General features: G+C 46.6%; 1 protein-coding gene across 2 annotated transcripts in view; it reads right to left on the minus strand.

Annotated features, from left to right (window-relative positions):
* The window catches only part of LOC149341220 (uncharacterized), a 159,002-nt gene that overhangs the window by 17,247 nt on the left and 125,388 nt on the right, over positions 1–16,367 (minus strand). For both annotated transcript variants that reach the window (XM_089543166.1, XM_089543165.1), the window contains 3 exons: positions 15,036–15,290; positions 12,323–12,505; positions 2,770–2,960 (listed from right to left, as the gene is read on the minus strand). In XM_089543166.1, coding sequence (XP_089399292.1) covers positions 2,770–2,960; positions 12,323–12,505; positions 15,036–15,290 — 629 coding nt within the window. The remainder of the gene's footprint in view (positions 1–2,769; positions 2,961–12,322; positions 12,506–15,035; positions 15,291–16,367) is intronic.

Below are 16,367 nucleotides of genomic sequence, written 5' to 3' on the forward strand. Positions count from 1 at the left end.
GCCGTTGACGCGTCTCACCAGGAATACCACCTCCTTTGTCTGGACCTCTGAGCAACAGACCGCTTTCTCTACGCTCCGCCAGCGCCTTCAAACATCTCCCGTTCTTGCGCACTTCGACGAAGATGCCGATACCGAGGTTCACACCGACGCCAGTAACATCGGTCTTGGAGCTGTCCTTGTTCAACACCAAGAGGGCCTTGAGAGGGTTATCGCCTATGCTAGCCGTACTCTCTCCCGCGCCGAGAGCAATTACTCCACGTCTGAAAAAGAATGTCTTGCGGTCGTGTGGGCCACCATGAAGTTTCGCCCTTATCTATACGGCCGCCCATTCAAAGTCGTAACCGATCACCACTGCCTATGCTGGCTGGCAAATTTGCGAGACCCATCTGGACGCCTGGCACGCTGGAGCTTACGGCTCCAGGAATTTGACATCACTATTGTCTACAAGTCCGGCCGCAGACACGAAGATGCCGACACACTGTCGCGTGCACCAGTTGATCCTGGCGACGCAGCGCCCGATGACGACAGCGGATTCCTTGGTACGCTCACCGCCTCCGACCTGCTGACCCGGCAGAGGGCGGACTCGGAACTTCGCCCTCTCATTGACGGCCTTGAAGGTAGCGATACGGCTATACCTCGCCACTTCTCTCGACGTCTTGGCTCCTTCTGTTTGCGGCAAGGCCTCTTGTACAAGAAGAACTCGAGAGGCAACGAGAGACCTTACCTTCTGGTCATTCCAGCCGATCTCCGAGGTGACGTTCTTTTCGCCTGCCACGATGAGCCCACATCTGGCCACTTGGGTTTTTCACGTACGCTCGCCAGAGTGCGGAACATGTACTACTGGCCTGGACTTTCTGATGATGTCAAACGCTACGTTAAAAGCTGCCGAGAATGCCAGCGCCGGAAAACGCCACCACTTAAGCCGGCGGGTTTTCTCAAGCCCGTTACAGCCCCTCGCGCTCCGTTCGACCAGATCGGTATGGACCTCCTCGGCCCTTTTCCTTTGTCGCAGGCCGGCAATAAGTGGATCATAGTTGCTACCGACTATTTGACTCGCTACGCCGAGACCAAGGCGATCCCTCGTGGCACAGCTTCCGAAGTCGCGGAGCTTTTCATGCACAACATCGTCTTGCGACACGGCGCCCCATCGCACGTCATTACAGACAGGGGGACGGCGTTTACAGCGCAGCTAATCGACCACATCTTTCGGCTGAGCTGCACAACGCACCGCAAGACCACAGCCTACCATCCGCAGAGCAATGGCTTGACCGAAAGATTGAACAGGACCCTTTCGGACATGTTGTCCATCTACGTAGATGTCCAGCACAAAACTTGGGATGAGGTCCTGCCGTATGTCACCTTCGCCTATAACACCGCCCTGCAGGAAACTACGCGCTTTACACCGTTCCGCCTTGTGTACGGACGTGAAGTTCAGAGCATGCTTGATGCCATGCTCCCGTGCTCAGAGGATGACCAACTCGACCCAGACGCCCAACAATTTGCCCAACGTGCTGAAGAAGCCCGTCAGCTGGCCCGCGTGCACATCGGGCAACAGCAGAGCAGCGACGCGCGTCGTTACAACCTTCGCCACCGACAGGTTGACTACAAACCCGGCGACCAAGTCTGGGTATGGACTCCTGTCCGTCGCCAAGGCTTGTGCGAGAAACTGCTCTGCCGCTATTTTGGCCCTTACAGAGTGATCCGGCGTGTGAGTGACGTAAACTATGAAGTGGTTCCGGACGGTGTTGCGCAACCCCGACGCCGACAGCCCAGCTCTGACATTGTGCACGTTGTACGGCTTAAACCGTACTATACTCGGTGACGCAGACGTGTTGATGTCTTGGAACGGTTCACTTGCGGAACTTTGCTCGTTTTTTGTTTATTTTTTTTGTTACGTCGACAGCGCTCTTTTTTCATAAGGGGGGGAATAATGCCACCTAGCATTGCCAGGTGGCGCATAGCTGCTGACGACGACGAAGAAGGGCTCGCGCCGTGGGGAATCTGTCGCCCTTGCCGCCCCAGCTTGCGTGGCCTTGTCTGTCTTCGCACTTGTTATTAAAGCCCCCCTTCGTCAACAAGTACGTTACAATATCACTACGTCTGCATCACGCTTGTTCTGAGGGTGCCCGTGCTCGAGGGCTTTCATTTTTTCTAACTATCGTTGTTTGGCTGCAATGGTGGCCATTAGTTGATTCATGCAGCTTGTTAAAACCCCGGCTACGTGTTTAGGTCCTGGTAATGTTTGAGCTCAAAATACGCTGAACAAATAATATAGGCAGACAACCTTGCGTTATGTCAGATGGAGAGCAAATTTATAATGCCAGAAAATTTTAGTTTTGTACTTGCTCATGAGGAAATGGAACGCAACTTGACGTTAGAAAATACATCGTAACACGCTGGTAACTAAATATTCTAAAATACTATCGTTGGTGAATATCAAAAGTGTACAACGTTTATGCTTGTCGCGTAATCATCCAAGTTCGATGAGAGCTCGAACGTCAATGTTTTTATTGTAATCTTTGAACTTTACATTCCATACTTAATAACTTCCTCCGTGATATACGGTCCATGTGTACACCCACTGTAAGACTCCAACCATACCTTTCCTTATAACTGCTTATAATGCCTGCGCAGTAGCGCACACTCTCGCTTCGGCAGCATCGAGCTACGCAGCTACCGAAATCGCTGTCAACTTTTGTCGTCAATTAAATGTATAGGCACACACTTGCGAATACTTTGCTTGCGGATACTTGGAGTGCGCATACTGACCACGAGGCGGCTTCCGCAGCGCTTGTGGTCGATGTCCAGGGTGTAGGCGTCCTGCGGTGAGCTGGGGTCACCGAACAGTAGGCAGGCGTCGTCGTTGCTGTCCTCCACGGCGATCTTGCCGCCGAAGAAGGGCCCCGTGCTGACGACGACGCGCGACGCGTTGGCTAGACACCGCTCCGCCCGGGCCGAGACTGCGCGTTCGGGAGCAGACCAGCGGGACATCACAGTCAGTGACCTTACCGTAGTTAGTGCAAAAAAAAAGGGGGGGGGGGGGGGGGGGGTACGTACAGGAGAGAACACGAGCGCAGCTAACAACTGAAGGCTTGTTTCGAACGCGGCAATAAATATCAAGCGTTAAAAACACGACAGCAGAAAAAAAATCAACAAACAACAAAGGTAAAGACCGCAGACGTAGCAACAAAACATAGTGAGCGATCATGCTTAATGCTAGCTATCAGGGAGGGAATATGTAAGGCTTGAAAAACTAACTAGCCCAACTTCAAACTCTGACGATCATTAGTGATAATTTTCGGCTCAATTAACTACGAGAGAAAACATTTCGAGTTCGGAACGCTGTGTCTCCAGCAGCAGCGCACTCAACAAAGACACCGCGAAGGAACAAACTACGTGCTGTTCTGTCGATCATTTGCTCAGCTCCAGTAAAATTTATAAGTGGGCTAGTTGGGTGTGGGTCTTATTGAAAAAAGCGTTGCTGCGCCAACAAAATGCAGGCTATGCACAGGATGTGTCGTATATGTGTCGTTCGCACTGCCAACACTTGTCTCGGTGAAAGTGTTTTGCGCAGTTTGCGTCGAGCGGCTGAAAATGACACACAGGAGTCGCATACGATATGCGAACCATCACTTTAACAAAACATTGACGCAGTGCAGGTCACACATTTCAGCCAAATCTGTGATCTCATCGTCAAAAAAAAAAAAAAACACATAAAGTGGGCGTGTTGTGTTTTTGTTACCTTTGTGTTCGTCTTCTCAGAAGATAAAACAGACTTTTGGAAAAGCCCAAATTTCGAAATGTCCACAGTCTATTAAAACTTGTTAGCTTTAGTTCAACCGAGATGCGAAATGGTGTTGCAGAACAGCTGCCACGTTTATTACAAGTCATACTTTCGCGCAGTGAAACACACCATTCTCTGATGAAAACTTATAACATTCGTAGGAATACCACTTGCGAGACCTGAAATGGGTTTTCAACTAAATGCTTCCTGCATAATTCACTGAAGGAGATGACTGGCGTTGAAGTAAGAAGGTTGCCACGGATACCACCATAAGGACCGAAAGCATTCGACGATCAAAGCAAGCACGTGATTCAGCAGCACATTACGTACTTCATCCGTGCTAGCCGACGGCGCACATGTCTCCACTCATGCGCCCGCAGGCTAACCGCTTTCATCCTAACTGTCACCGAATGTGCGCGGCCACTCGATCAAAGAGACCACTTGCTGGACTCCAGAGGTACATCTTGGTGAAGGACATATAATTTTGTTGTGTGGATGACTGCCACGCCTTTACTGAAGCCAGAACGGAAATCCCGCAGTGTTGTGTGTTAGCGCCCTGGTAAAAACGCCGCAGAAGTAGCACTTGCTCATTCAACCTTGCTGAACGATTTGAAAAACATTGCTTCTCCTCGTACAAAAAGAAAAAGACAGTTCACTGTTTCGATAAAAAAAAACTAATAATAAACAGCAGCTAAACTGCCTCTCGAGACATTAATATGTATATCATAATGAAATGTTTGGAATCATGGTCATTAGAGGCCATAAATATTCGTAAAAAGCATATATTGCGGCGCTCCTCAAGGAGGCGTGTTGGAACTATTGCATTTGCTGTATTTATGAACGATGTCAGCATTTAAAAACGCGCAGAAAGTCGTTTTGCACGCTAACAGTACCACCCTGCTTGTGACTTGTAATATTACTGCTTATTGTCTTCTTCTGTAAATTACGACTTTACCCAACTTCTTAATTGGTTCAGCACAAAGAGCTTACAAATGAACTCCAAAGAGGTGAAAGATAAGTTAGCTAAGCAGAAGCATATATGTAACATTGGATCAGGAGACCAGTCGGCTACCCTATTTATTCACAGAGGTCGATGCAGTAAAAGAGCAAAAAGATTTGACCAGTGGCTTATCTCACAGAATGAGCTCAAACTCATATTTTCAGCAATTATCAAAAAAGCTACTTTCTGCTGTCGGCTTACTGTACCATGGAAGATACTTTTTAGCAGTCAGTATTAGGCTTGAAGCACTCTACTCGCCCTCTTGATCTCACCGTACATCAATTATGGCTTTTAACTGCGGCCCGGCAAGAAAATGCGGCTGTGTTACATGAACGTAAGAAGGAAATCGTTCACTGTATTTGTAACATATCATGACGTCACTCCACCATTTAACTGCTTGCCCAAAAGAAGTTATTACGTCTTGTTACGCTAAGTCCCGTTCTTGTCTATCTTTCGTCCTCATTTTCTCTCACCCCAACGCTATCATGTAACGAATAAATGCAATATCAGGTAGCCACTTTTCTCGAATTGCTCACGTTAGTTAATATAGAACAGATCAATACCACCTCCTATACCTGCCACATTATCATGTGCAAGGTACGAGCAGTTTATAAACAGATTGTGTTATTGTGCTCTCTTAAGTTGGGTTGTTAGAGTCGCAAAACCAGGGCAGCCTTTGAGCCGTGTCAACGCACCGACTTCGTTCGCAAACATTGCTGGAAAATGTGCCTCTTACATTGATCAACTTCCAACGACCATTTCACGAAATTTCCAGGTTAAAGCACACGGCTTTGCGCAACAGTTATGTTGTAGCAAGTTTTCTCTGGCGCCTTTCTTTTTAGTGTTCATATCTTCTTATTATAGTCACTTTTAGTTGACTTTATCAGAATGTGCTATATCTATATCAGAATCTTAGTTGACTACATATTAATGTGCTGAGTATATGTTTTGCTGCCTCTATTTTATGACTAAACCATAGCGTGAACCTTTCTTTGCTACATTCATATAGAGTCTGCTCATCGCCTATGAAAGAATGTTTATGTTATTTCAGCCTTTGTCTAATATTTCCGCTGCAAAATGGTGCCTCAGCAAATTGAAGCTATGCAAAGAGCTCTCCCCCACGAAAGCCATCAACAATGTATAAAATACTTATGATAATCTTTCTGCCCACCTGACCACGAGGATCGACTGAGACTTCTGACGGTACATGTCTCTTGACCCATGCATAGTTTCATGAAAGTCGCGAGATGAACGTCACAGGAAAGTACGTTCGACTGGACTACAACAATTCTTTTCGCTCGTTCACCTCAAATCCTTAAGATATATTTCACGTGTGCCAGCCGCATGGTTTGAGAGCGTGAACTAAGCTGGAAAAAAAGGGTTTTGCATCAAAAGCAAGTGCTACAAGAGTGAAAATAAGCTCCTCCAGCATTTTCGCCGGTCTTTGCTAAGTACTGAAGGCACGAATAAATTGCGGGGCCTAACAAAACGCGGGATATTCCAGACCCTGGTTCTCCAAAGCCGATTCAAAAGGAGTCATGCTTCTCACTGCAAAATGCGAAGCCTTTGTCCAAGTCAGAGTTGGCGCAGCTGCTGAAGAGCTAGAGAAGCTAGGCAAGAATGCTTCTCAGCCAACTTCCGCGTTTGCTGCTACGAAGCCCGCTATTGTGATTGCGAGTCCACGGCAGACAGCGGTTTACAAACTGCCGTTACGAACGAACAAGTTCGTAAAGCCGCCACCTACTGGATAACTGAAGCCATCCCGGCTTGCACAACTCTGCGCCGGCTGAGTGAAAGAAAGAATATGCGATGCAAAGCGTCTGGCAATGCGATTAATTAGGTGCCCCACACCTGGAACCCTTCCGGTAATTTTCTCGACCTCTTCCACGTTATTGCTTCTGTTGCGCAAAATTCCTGTGGCATAAAGGAAAGAAAAGGACGTCCTAGGAACGGGCGAAGTGTTAATCCTATGGCCTTCTCGACGCTAGCACTGAAGCGATGCAGCCAAAGGCTGCATAGGGGAGTTGAGAGAGGATTATTCCGGCTTTCAAGGCTCGATTAATTGCGAGAAAAGCCTACCGGTCTTTTGTACTGCACTTCCTGGAAAGCTAAAAGCATCGGTGGATTAAGAAAAGGGCAAGGTAATCCGCTCTTACTTTCGCCTTTTTGGAAAGAGATGTGGAAAGCAGAGGAATGAGACAGAGCCCGGACGGAGCAGCCCACGAGCAGAGTTGCTAAGTAGTCATGAAAAATTCAGGCAAGAAAGAGGTTGGGCTAACAGCAAGTGGCATAAATATATAAACGTAGCTGCAAAAACTTAATGAACCTAGCTGTAATATGTCGACACAAAACACATAAAGTAGAAAAAAGGAATGGGTAGAAGGCCACAATTTACTTCGGGAATAATAGGCCGTTACAGTCGGCATATTCAAGGCTTTTCAGGGAAGGTGATCCCTAATTTTTAACAATAGGGTTTTTTTAGGTAAAGAGAAGCTTTATATGGCATAGTAATACCGTCAATAACCAGATGAATCATGTTAACTACAAAGGTGATTAACTAAATTTTAATTGATAACCTTTTATCTATTACCGACAGGCACCTCATTGGAATTAGAGACTTGTAACTTGCTGTTAGTAATGGCCATATTAATTTTAAGAATCTCCAAAACGCGACTACCCTCTGTGCTGTGGCTCGAGATAATTTGGCTATTCCGACTAGTTACGTGCACTGGAAGAGTTGATTTGCCTGCATACATTTTGAAAGCGCTTGTATTTTGGCACGATGTAGCCAAACTTTGCGCGTGTGTATATGGGATCGCGTCATCGGAATGCTACTTGGTTTTTCCAGGTGAATATTTATAGGGGCTGGAAAAAGATTGCAACAATTCGCCCGTGTAACCCCCCCCCCCCCCCAACGCATACACAAACAAACAAAAAAGTCAGAAAGGAAAATAAGAAGCTTTACAAAAATGGCCCCTAAACGCTTGGCAAGTGGTGAATCAGTCCAGAAGGGTGTCCAGTGACCGCACTTTGGGCATCGCAGAAAACGTCGGAACACGCACACGAACTGCACACCGCATAAAACGCTGGAACACAGGCACACATTCCATTCCAGCGGAGCTTCCTATAAATTCATTGTCTGTCGCCCGTGATGCCTTGGTGAAAACACGTTTTCTTGATCTGATAAGTGCTTACTTTGATAGAAGGAAGGACGTGAGCCCTTCCTGCGTCTTCCATGAGGCATGTCCTTTCTTCAGTCAAAACAAGCACCTATCAGATCAAGAAAACGCCGCCTATCTTGTCTGAAATATTGTTATCCTTAAGTTCAACAGAGCGTGTGTGGAGAGATTATTGGAAAAACCAGCTCCGACCACGAATAGTCTAGAAAAATGTTCTTGTTTAAAGTGTGAAGTCTGCGCCCGGGGTGTCGTCTTCGTTTCTTTGCTCTCATCGTCGTCTTTTTTGCAGTTTTGGACCCCAATGCTTCTTTTTGTCTTCATTCATAAGGTTTTGGTGTGTGTTTATCGAAACAGTAGTTTTTAGTAGTTTTTGTTTGCTGTAAATTAATCATGTCATTATGGCAAAAAAGTCTGCCTACTTTCAATGCGGTCAATGCGCTTTGGCGAGGTACTTAGCATGAAACCTTTCGGGACGTCTGTTCCCCCAGGCTAACCAGCTTACTGGGGATACTTCATTTTCTTTTCAATGCACTATACCGAAACCAATGTCATCCTAACCTTTAATGACCAGAAAGCGATTATAAATAAGCCTTTAAATAATAGCGTGTTCAACTCAGCTAGTTGGTTAATACTTCACGGTGGTAGAAGCAAAATGGTTGTAACGAGGACACAGCAAGGAACTAACAAACAGACGTGGACGAAGCTGCACTCAAATTAATTCCTTATTAGAAATCCTGCGCTTTTTATTTCGTCATCAGTGTCTCCTTGAACGTTAAAAGGTTGCTTAACTGAGATAGGTGGTTTATTCCAGCGACGAAATAAACAGCGCGGGATTTCCAACAAAGAATTCATGTGGCAGTGCAACTTCGTCCACGGCTGCTAGTTCGTTCCTTTCTGTTTCCTCGTTATAACCATTCTGGGGCAACCACCGGGAAGACCTCTTCGACGTTTTACATGTTCAGCCCGCCAGCTGGCAGCAAGCGGGCGAACCTGCTTCCACGTAACCGAAAAAGATTAGGCTTCCTTAACCATAGGTTAAGCTTGCTTCGTGAGTCACCCAGCGAATATACTCTCGTCTCCACAAGGCCCCTTGCAATGTCGCTGAAGAGCACCGATGTCGTCATTAGGCACATCCGACCAGCCCCACTTCAGCTGGTCGAGCGCTTGTCTGTGAAGAAGGAATGAAAGGACGCATTCCTTCTTTAAGTGTTTCTTTCCGATAGGCTTTGTTCCTCCAAGCGCGCTCTGTTCATTTGCCCGCTCTTAATGATCGTTGAGCGTAAACGCCGCTCCGGGCGATTTAAGTTTTTCGCAAGAAAGCAGCATGAAACTCACTGTGAATTATTCATCCGTAACCTTCGCTTTCTGTCTACTGCAGCGGGGCTATTCGTCAAGATTCAGCCCAAGTACTAATTCTGAAACTTCCTGCTAATAAAAAAGTAGACCAGCCCTCTTTAAAGAGACACTGAGGAGATCTTTAATTTAGTCTGTATTGAGAGATTGCTGCAATAAAAAGAAAAATCTGCTACTTTCTAAAAAAAAAATAGACAGCTTTTGCAAGCTAAAAGAGGCCAAATATGAAATGCATGTGTAGCCATTGCCGGCATATTTCGTCAGTAAACCGCGATATGTCGACAGCTTGTTTTTTTTTTTTTTCGCGGATTCCAGAGGCTAGGTTATGCCAATATTCAGTTCGAAACGTCGATCACGGTATGCTTTTCGCTGTTAAGTCACAAACTTGTATCGACTGGCCGAAAAACTTTTAAACACAGCACAGTCGGTTAAAACGTTTACTGAACACAAAAGGCCTAGAATCGCTGAAATTCAACGCCTTCGTCCGGGAAGATGGAAATGTCCGCTACAATCAACAGTTCTCAGTGCAATCAAAGCAGTGAAGCTCTGAACTCCTGCCTTCAGCCCAAGGCCGCAAGAAAGTTTTGTCAAGGTTCCAGCCCGCTTTAAAGTCTTTCGATACACCGTTAAGGTGAATATGCTGTATTAGGTTACTAGCCATAAAAACTAGAAAGGATGAGTAGGCTTGAAAACATTCTTTTGCCTGTTGGATGCAAAAACTGCGTCTGCTAGAACACGCGACTCAGCGACCAGGAGCGCGCCCAGCGCTACGAACAACACCGGGTCGAAAAGTGCATTGAGGAACTATGACTTCGGGCATTGCTCCCGAAAAATAAACCTCTTCGAAATAGCAACAAACATGAAGTGATCTTCAGCCTGGGGCAATTTACGGTACGCTTGAGAAGGGCCCTTTTGTACGCAAAAAACACGCGGTAAGTTCAAGTGTTTGCGTCCCAGGAGACCGCGCTTCAACATTCTGCATCACTGTGGCTTCTCATGTTTGTGTTTCTCTTTGCTTCCATGCACCTTAGGTAAGCCTTTTCTTTACACTCCCCTGCTACTTTTCTCTCCTTGAGATGATGGGACCAGCTCGAAAAGGCCATGGACCGAGAAAGTGTTTTTAAAGGACCTTGGGTACCAACTGAAGCGGCATGTGTATTGATAGACTAAGGCATTCAAACGGAGCTTTTAGAAAGTAGAAGATGCCAAAAAGAAAAAAGAAAAAAGGCGGAATACAGGTGTAGCCATCATCGGCCGATTTCGCAAGCAAACTGCGTGCGTTGACACCGACTTTGGGGCGCGGATCCCAGAGGCTGTGCTACACACTATTCACTATTCAACACAGTGGCAACCAGTTCGTCTCAAAGTGGACGTCACAAGTTTCAATCGAGTGACGGGAAAATCTTTGTATTCAATTTTCTCATACAGTAATGTAAAAATGTCGCATTTTGGAGTTTGACGTTCCGAAGCGAAACATGGGCTATGAGGCACGGAGCTGTCGACTGTTTCTCCGGAATACTTTACATCATCTGGCATTCTTTAACTAGCGCTTGCATCAGACACCATAGGGTCGTTTCCTGTATTTAGCCTCCATCGAAATACATCCGGCGTGGCCGGGATCAAACCTACGACCTTTAAGATCAGCAGCGAAACACCAAAACCCATAGGCTCCATGGCGGGTCAATAGTTTCTTGTTGTTGTTGACGGCGGAATGTTGGCGTACCTACCAAGGAAGAGCCAGAAAATCTATTTCAGAGCAATCATTTGAGGGAGTTGTCCTCATTCTAATTTTAACCAAGCAAGCATTGTGAATTTAAACTCGTGAACAAGTTATTCTGCCGAGGTGTGGGGAATCAGTATCACATGATATAAAACGTCATCTTCAGTGGACTGACGCGCACGCTATCCGCACATGGGTCACTCGGATATCCTTCTTCCATTTACGAACCGGCAACGGGACGCACCTATGCACAAGCGCTGCACGCTGGCATACATGGGCTCCTGGGAGCAATGGCTCGACAGCGTGTCGGAATCGCCGTGCGAGTCTCGAGTAGGCGCATAAACATTGTCGTTCCATGTTGACGTGAGCGAATTAAAATGGCGACAGCCAGAAATGTTCTACGAATTTCCCTTTACTTTTGTACAGTTTTTCTGTTCTCTGGTAAAGACGAAGAATTTCATTTCACTTAGTTCTATTCCACCTTTAAAAATATTTTAGCTTGTTTTGTGTGCACTACCTCTCAGTGATTTGCATAAGTCTTCCGCTTAGGAAGAAACGAGAGTAGAAGTCTAGTCCTGGGTTTGCACTGGATAGTGGACTGCGGTGTTTTGTTGCTAGTCCGTCCACGTCGGTAACAGCGCACGCGGGAGAGGCAAGAAGTATTTCAAGAAGGGCGGTAACGTGACGAAGAGTGCGCAGAAAATAAATTAGGAAGTGCAGAGGTGTCCTGTCATTTCCCTGAGAACTCGTTCAAAAGACCAACGTATCTGTCTCTATGTACTTTGCGTACATACATTTTCTAAGGAAAGTTGACTGGTCAGCTCTTTCGCTCTGCACGGCAGAGGAAAGTAGGAAACTAGGTGCCGGCCTGGTTCAGTAGCTCCCGGTAGTGCTAAGAGGCAAAACCAGCACCTTTACCTATGGCTAATTTTCCTTTCACGCTGTTTCTGTTAGTAACGTGGGTCAGGAAATGAATGGTATACTAAGCCTGTCGCTACTTCTGGTTGTAGTCAAATATATAGGGGAATTCGTCAGTTTGATGTAGATTTCAAACAAGAAAGTTATTGTAACTAGTTTTATTCTCAGCGCAGGTGTACGACAACCCAGAAAAGCCTTCAAAATTATGCAAAATTGTTTAGACCTCTGCAGCTCTTCGTTGTGTCGTTATGGTTGTTTACAGGTGCTCGTGCAGTCATGGCCGTGAGGCTCGCCTTGGCTGGCGCTCGCACAGCGTGGAGGCATAAGCGGGATACAGCCGCACCGTCCCTACAAATGAGCGCACTCACATCCCCTGGTGGTCATGAGCGCGTACTCCGAGGTGACCATCTGGAAGCGGCGGTCTTCCTCTCCGGCGGCGGCGTCAGCCGGCGGAGGAGGACCCGAGCCGTACAGGATGGCGTTGGCGTCCGAGTCGCTGGAGAAGTCCGGCTCCACGGCCACGCTGTAGTTAGTCAGCAGCCGAAGGTCCCCTGCGGTGCGCCCAGAGTCCCAGTTGCATCAGTAAGGTTCTAATTCTGAAAGTTCTCAGCGCAGAGCGTTTGTGAACTGCTATAAATGTAGCCGCTGTGTGGAAGCGCCAAAAATTGAGTATGTAACCAATTTATCCTGCATGTACACTTACTTAGGGTGAACACTTCTTATGATGAGCACTTGCAGGTCCTTCTGGCTATCATTTTATAAAGTATATATTTTCAATTGTACTTCTATCAAATTTGGAGCCCATGAAGCGAAAAGAAAGTATACCAGCACATCACTAGCAATCCATCTCACCTCTTCTGTATTGTTCCACATATTATTGGCCGAAGCATCGACTGAAAGGCATTCCTGAGCAGACTGGAGGCAGTGCATGAAATTCACTAGCGGAAAAAAAATACGAATCGAAATTGGGCATCACGGAGGAAGAGAGGTGGTGATTAGTATGAGCCTGTGGCGTTGATGAAAAAAAAAAGGTGGAGAAAAAAAAAACAGAAAGGAACGACAGTGATTGCTGGTCTTCGAACGAATCTCATGGCAACATTGCCTCTATTAATAATAGTCCTAACAGTCTGCGCACCAGCTGTGCATAGACAGTACTATGTACTCGCGTTGCATGTTGAACGGTTTAACGCCAAGTTAAGAGAGGAAGAAGACAAGTGCTCGTGATATCTGCTTCTATTTCATTTCATTGCATCTCCATTTAGGTTGTATCCCAACCATATCACTAATGTGCCCAATGCTCAGGTTTGCGCGGACCACTGGGCGCACACTCGCCAAAGGTTCACGAGCTCTTGATTACTGGAAACGAATTACGGCTTGAGCGTGGTTGTTGTTAGCCTTTGAAAAGATTCGCCGGGTGGAACGGACTTTGCTTTTGTCTTCTAAGTTTGGCACTTACATTCGCACCGACCTTTCAATGCAAAACACCGTCGCTCACAAATAAATTTCTATAGCTAGGGATTACTTGAAATCTGCCTCTTCAAGTCAGTCTCACAGCAACTCTCACATGAAATCATTCTTTTTTTTTTTCGCTATAATTTCTTGCTGAATTGTTTTTTTTTTTCTGTGGGGTCTGAACAACAGGCTAGCCGAGGTAGCGCAGTGCCCAAGTCTCTCAACAGCCCACATAACAAAACGGGCATAAGAAATTCATGAATGCGCAGCCCCATAGCATCCGCTTCATTTTGAAAAGAAAACAAAAGACACGCCCTTTAGGTGCTTAATGTTCAAATAACAACTATAGGATTCTTAGAATGCGGCCATGGTGCGCCGAACTTAAACGAACTGAATCTTTCAAGCTTGCAGAGGAAGCTTGCAAAGTCTTTTTGAGCTAGTGTTTGAAATGCCGACGTAATCGCCGATTCAATCCACAATGGCAAACAGGCTGCTCTATGCTGCGCATCACCGGGTAATGGGTTGCAGGATGATGTAGTATTGAGGGGACTCTACATTTCCAAGGGAGGAACGGATGCTGGAAAGAAACAATCAAGCGCCATCGGAAGCAAAGGTCGCGGAGCATTGCTTAACGTCATTCTACGAGGCACCGTATTGGGTGGGCGAAGAGATCGGAAGTCTAAAACCATACAGCCTCTCCGCACAACACAAAGTTCTGAGAAGAATCCTGCAGAAGGTCGAGGCTTTATTCGACGATTACATCATCGTTTTAAATGCTGGCGCAAAAAAAAAAAAACGTAATATACAATCTACAAGCTCCATACATTGAAACACTTCAGCCTCGTTTAATTCTAGGCGGGATTTATGTGTCAGTCTTGGAGGGGTGGTGGGAAAGGGAGAAGGGGGATGTGCATTCCAACCATTTATTTCCTGGACAATTATTGTCGATAAAGAGAGTTAGCATTGTTTTCAAACATCCAATTTCTGGCCTGGAGGAGGAGACCTCTTCCACCGCACCCTTCCTTTGCCGAAGGACAAGGTCTCAATGTATCTTTTTGTGCACATAAAGCTTAGCTGACTTTTTAAACGATATATCTTTTACCTCAGGAAATCTAATCTCAAGCTAAAACCAATGGAAAAGTTCTGAAAATCTCGAAGCCGGTGCGGCTTCTAATTCCTTTTATTTATTTTTTTTGAACCTAAAGAGGCCACCGCAGTAGCTCAGTCACTATTGCATTTGGCTTGTGAGCCAAAAGCTGCGGGATTGAATCCCAGCGCGGCGGCCGCACGTTCATGGCGGCGAAATACAAAGCATGCTCATGTGCTTTGCGATGCCACCGCGCGTTGAAGAACCACAGACACCTGAAAGTAATACAGAGCCGACCATCAAGCCCTGAATCTAAAATTTATTGAATAAATCTTTTTTATTCCTCGTCCTCCACGCTCATAGTCCATACGCTAATTCGGGACATTAAACCCTGCATACCCTCATATCACCTACCCCTGCTCTAAAATGGATGCTGTCGAATGCGTTATCGCCTTCTTTCTTTTTGTTTTCTCGCCGCTTCTTCGAACCGGCTTTTCACTGATGCTGGCCCCGTTGGTGAACGATCCGCCAGCAAGCCTCACCTATGAGGGCCTCGTAGCCGGACTTAGAGGACTTGCGCAGGAGGTCCAGGCTTCGGGGTGCGCCGTCGCCGTCGTAGACGGCCTGTGGCCCCCGCAGACTGAGCCTCCGGACGCGGCAGCGGGGGCCCGTCTTCGGCAGCCACGGCAGCAGCTCGCAGATCTGCACTCGGAACGCCGGCGGCTGCGGCAGGTGGCGGTACTGCCAGCGCAGGCGCGCTGTCCTGTAGCTGGCCTGGGCCTCCAGGTGCTCAACATCTGCGAGCACGGAGGAAGGGCAAGTTTCAAATGTATCCGTCAGGGGACGCTGGAATCTACTTATCAGGGCCGGTGCAGTGCTGATACCATCAGCGCCACAGCATCAGCAGAGCATATTTGAATACAAGCAGGAAAAAAATAAAGCTCTTCCTTCACAAATACGGCCAGCATCCTAGGAAGTGCATCCGAGTCGGTTATTCTCATTTATTATGAGCGCAAAATGCTTACGAAATTAGATACGCAACTTGCTGTGTAATGCGATAAGAGCTACTCGAATGAGCTGGGAGAGCTTCAGGGAAATGGGTGAATGTAACGTGAGTTTTTGGGAGACATTGAAAAATGCGTTCGTCTGCCGAGGGCAGCTGCGAAGAAAGTCGCCTGTGTTGAGAGGCCAGTCAGGTGTCCTCTTCGTTTCACTGTCACAGCATATCGGAAGTACGACCCTGTACGAAACAGGCTACGTAAGTGCCGTCATTGTGCACGACGCTGGAAAGTGACTGTACACAGGTTCAGATCATGTATAGTTTGTCAGTCTGCCGAAATGCTGGTATTAGAATAACAGTTTTTCCTTACCCACCTGGATAATTCTTCTCGATACTGAAGTCATGAAAACTCATCTGCACTTGGTTTTGGGTTTGAAACGCTGTGATAACATCACCAAAGCAAAAAAAAAAATGCGTTCGCACGTTCCACAGAGCCAAAATTGCGTTCACTTGTTAGAATGGGATTGCGCAAATGGACAGGTTTTTATTAGGAACAGCAGAGTGACATCTGCACAAACTGCAGTGAGGGCAATAGAAGTTTGAAATGAAATCTTTGAAATCAATGTATCTACTAGCATCTGGAAAAGAACGACAACAAAACCTTGCGGCTGTGTTCGAGCTTCCACACAACCCACATTCGAGGGTTCGTGCTAGAAACGTTTGCAGAAATAATATTAAAATTAATCACCTCACTCCTCGTATTTTTCGAACATCGCACTGAGTAACTGCTTTGTTACTTTATAACTGATCTCTGCCACGCTTCGTTTCCGCTCATACTTAAGTGCTTCCACTCTTGCATCATTTATTCTGCAGT

Source organism: Amblyomma mixtum, chromosome 5, assembly GCF_055824585.1.
Source record: "Amblyomma mixtum isolate Tamu chromosome 5, ASM5582458v1, whole genome shotgun sequence".
NCBI lineage: Eukaryota > Metazoa > Arthropoda > Arachnida > Ixodida > Ixodidae > Amblyomma > Amblyomma mixtum.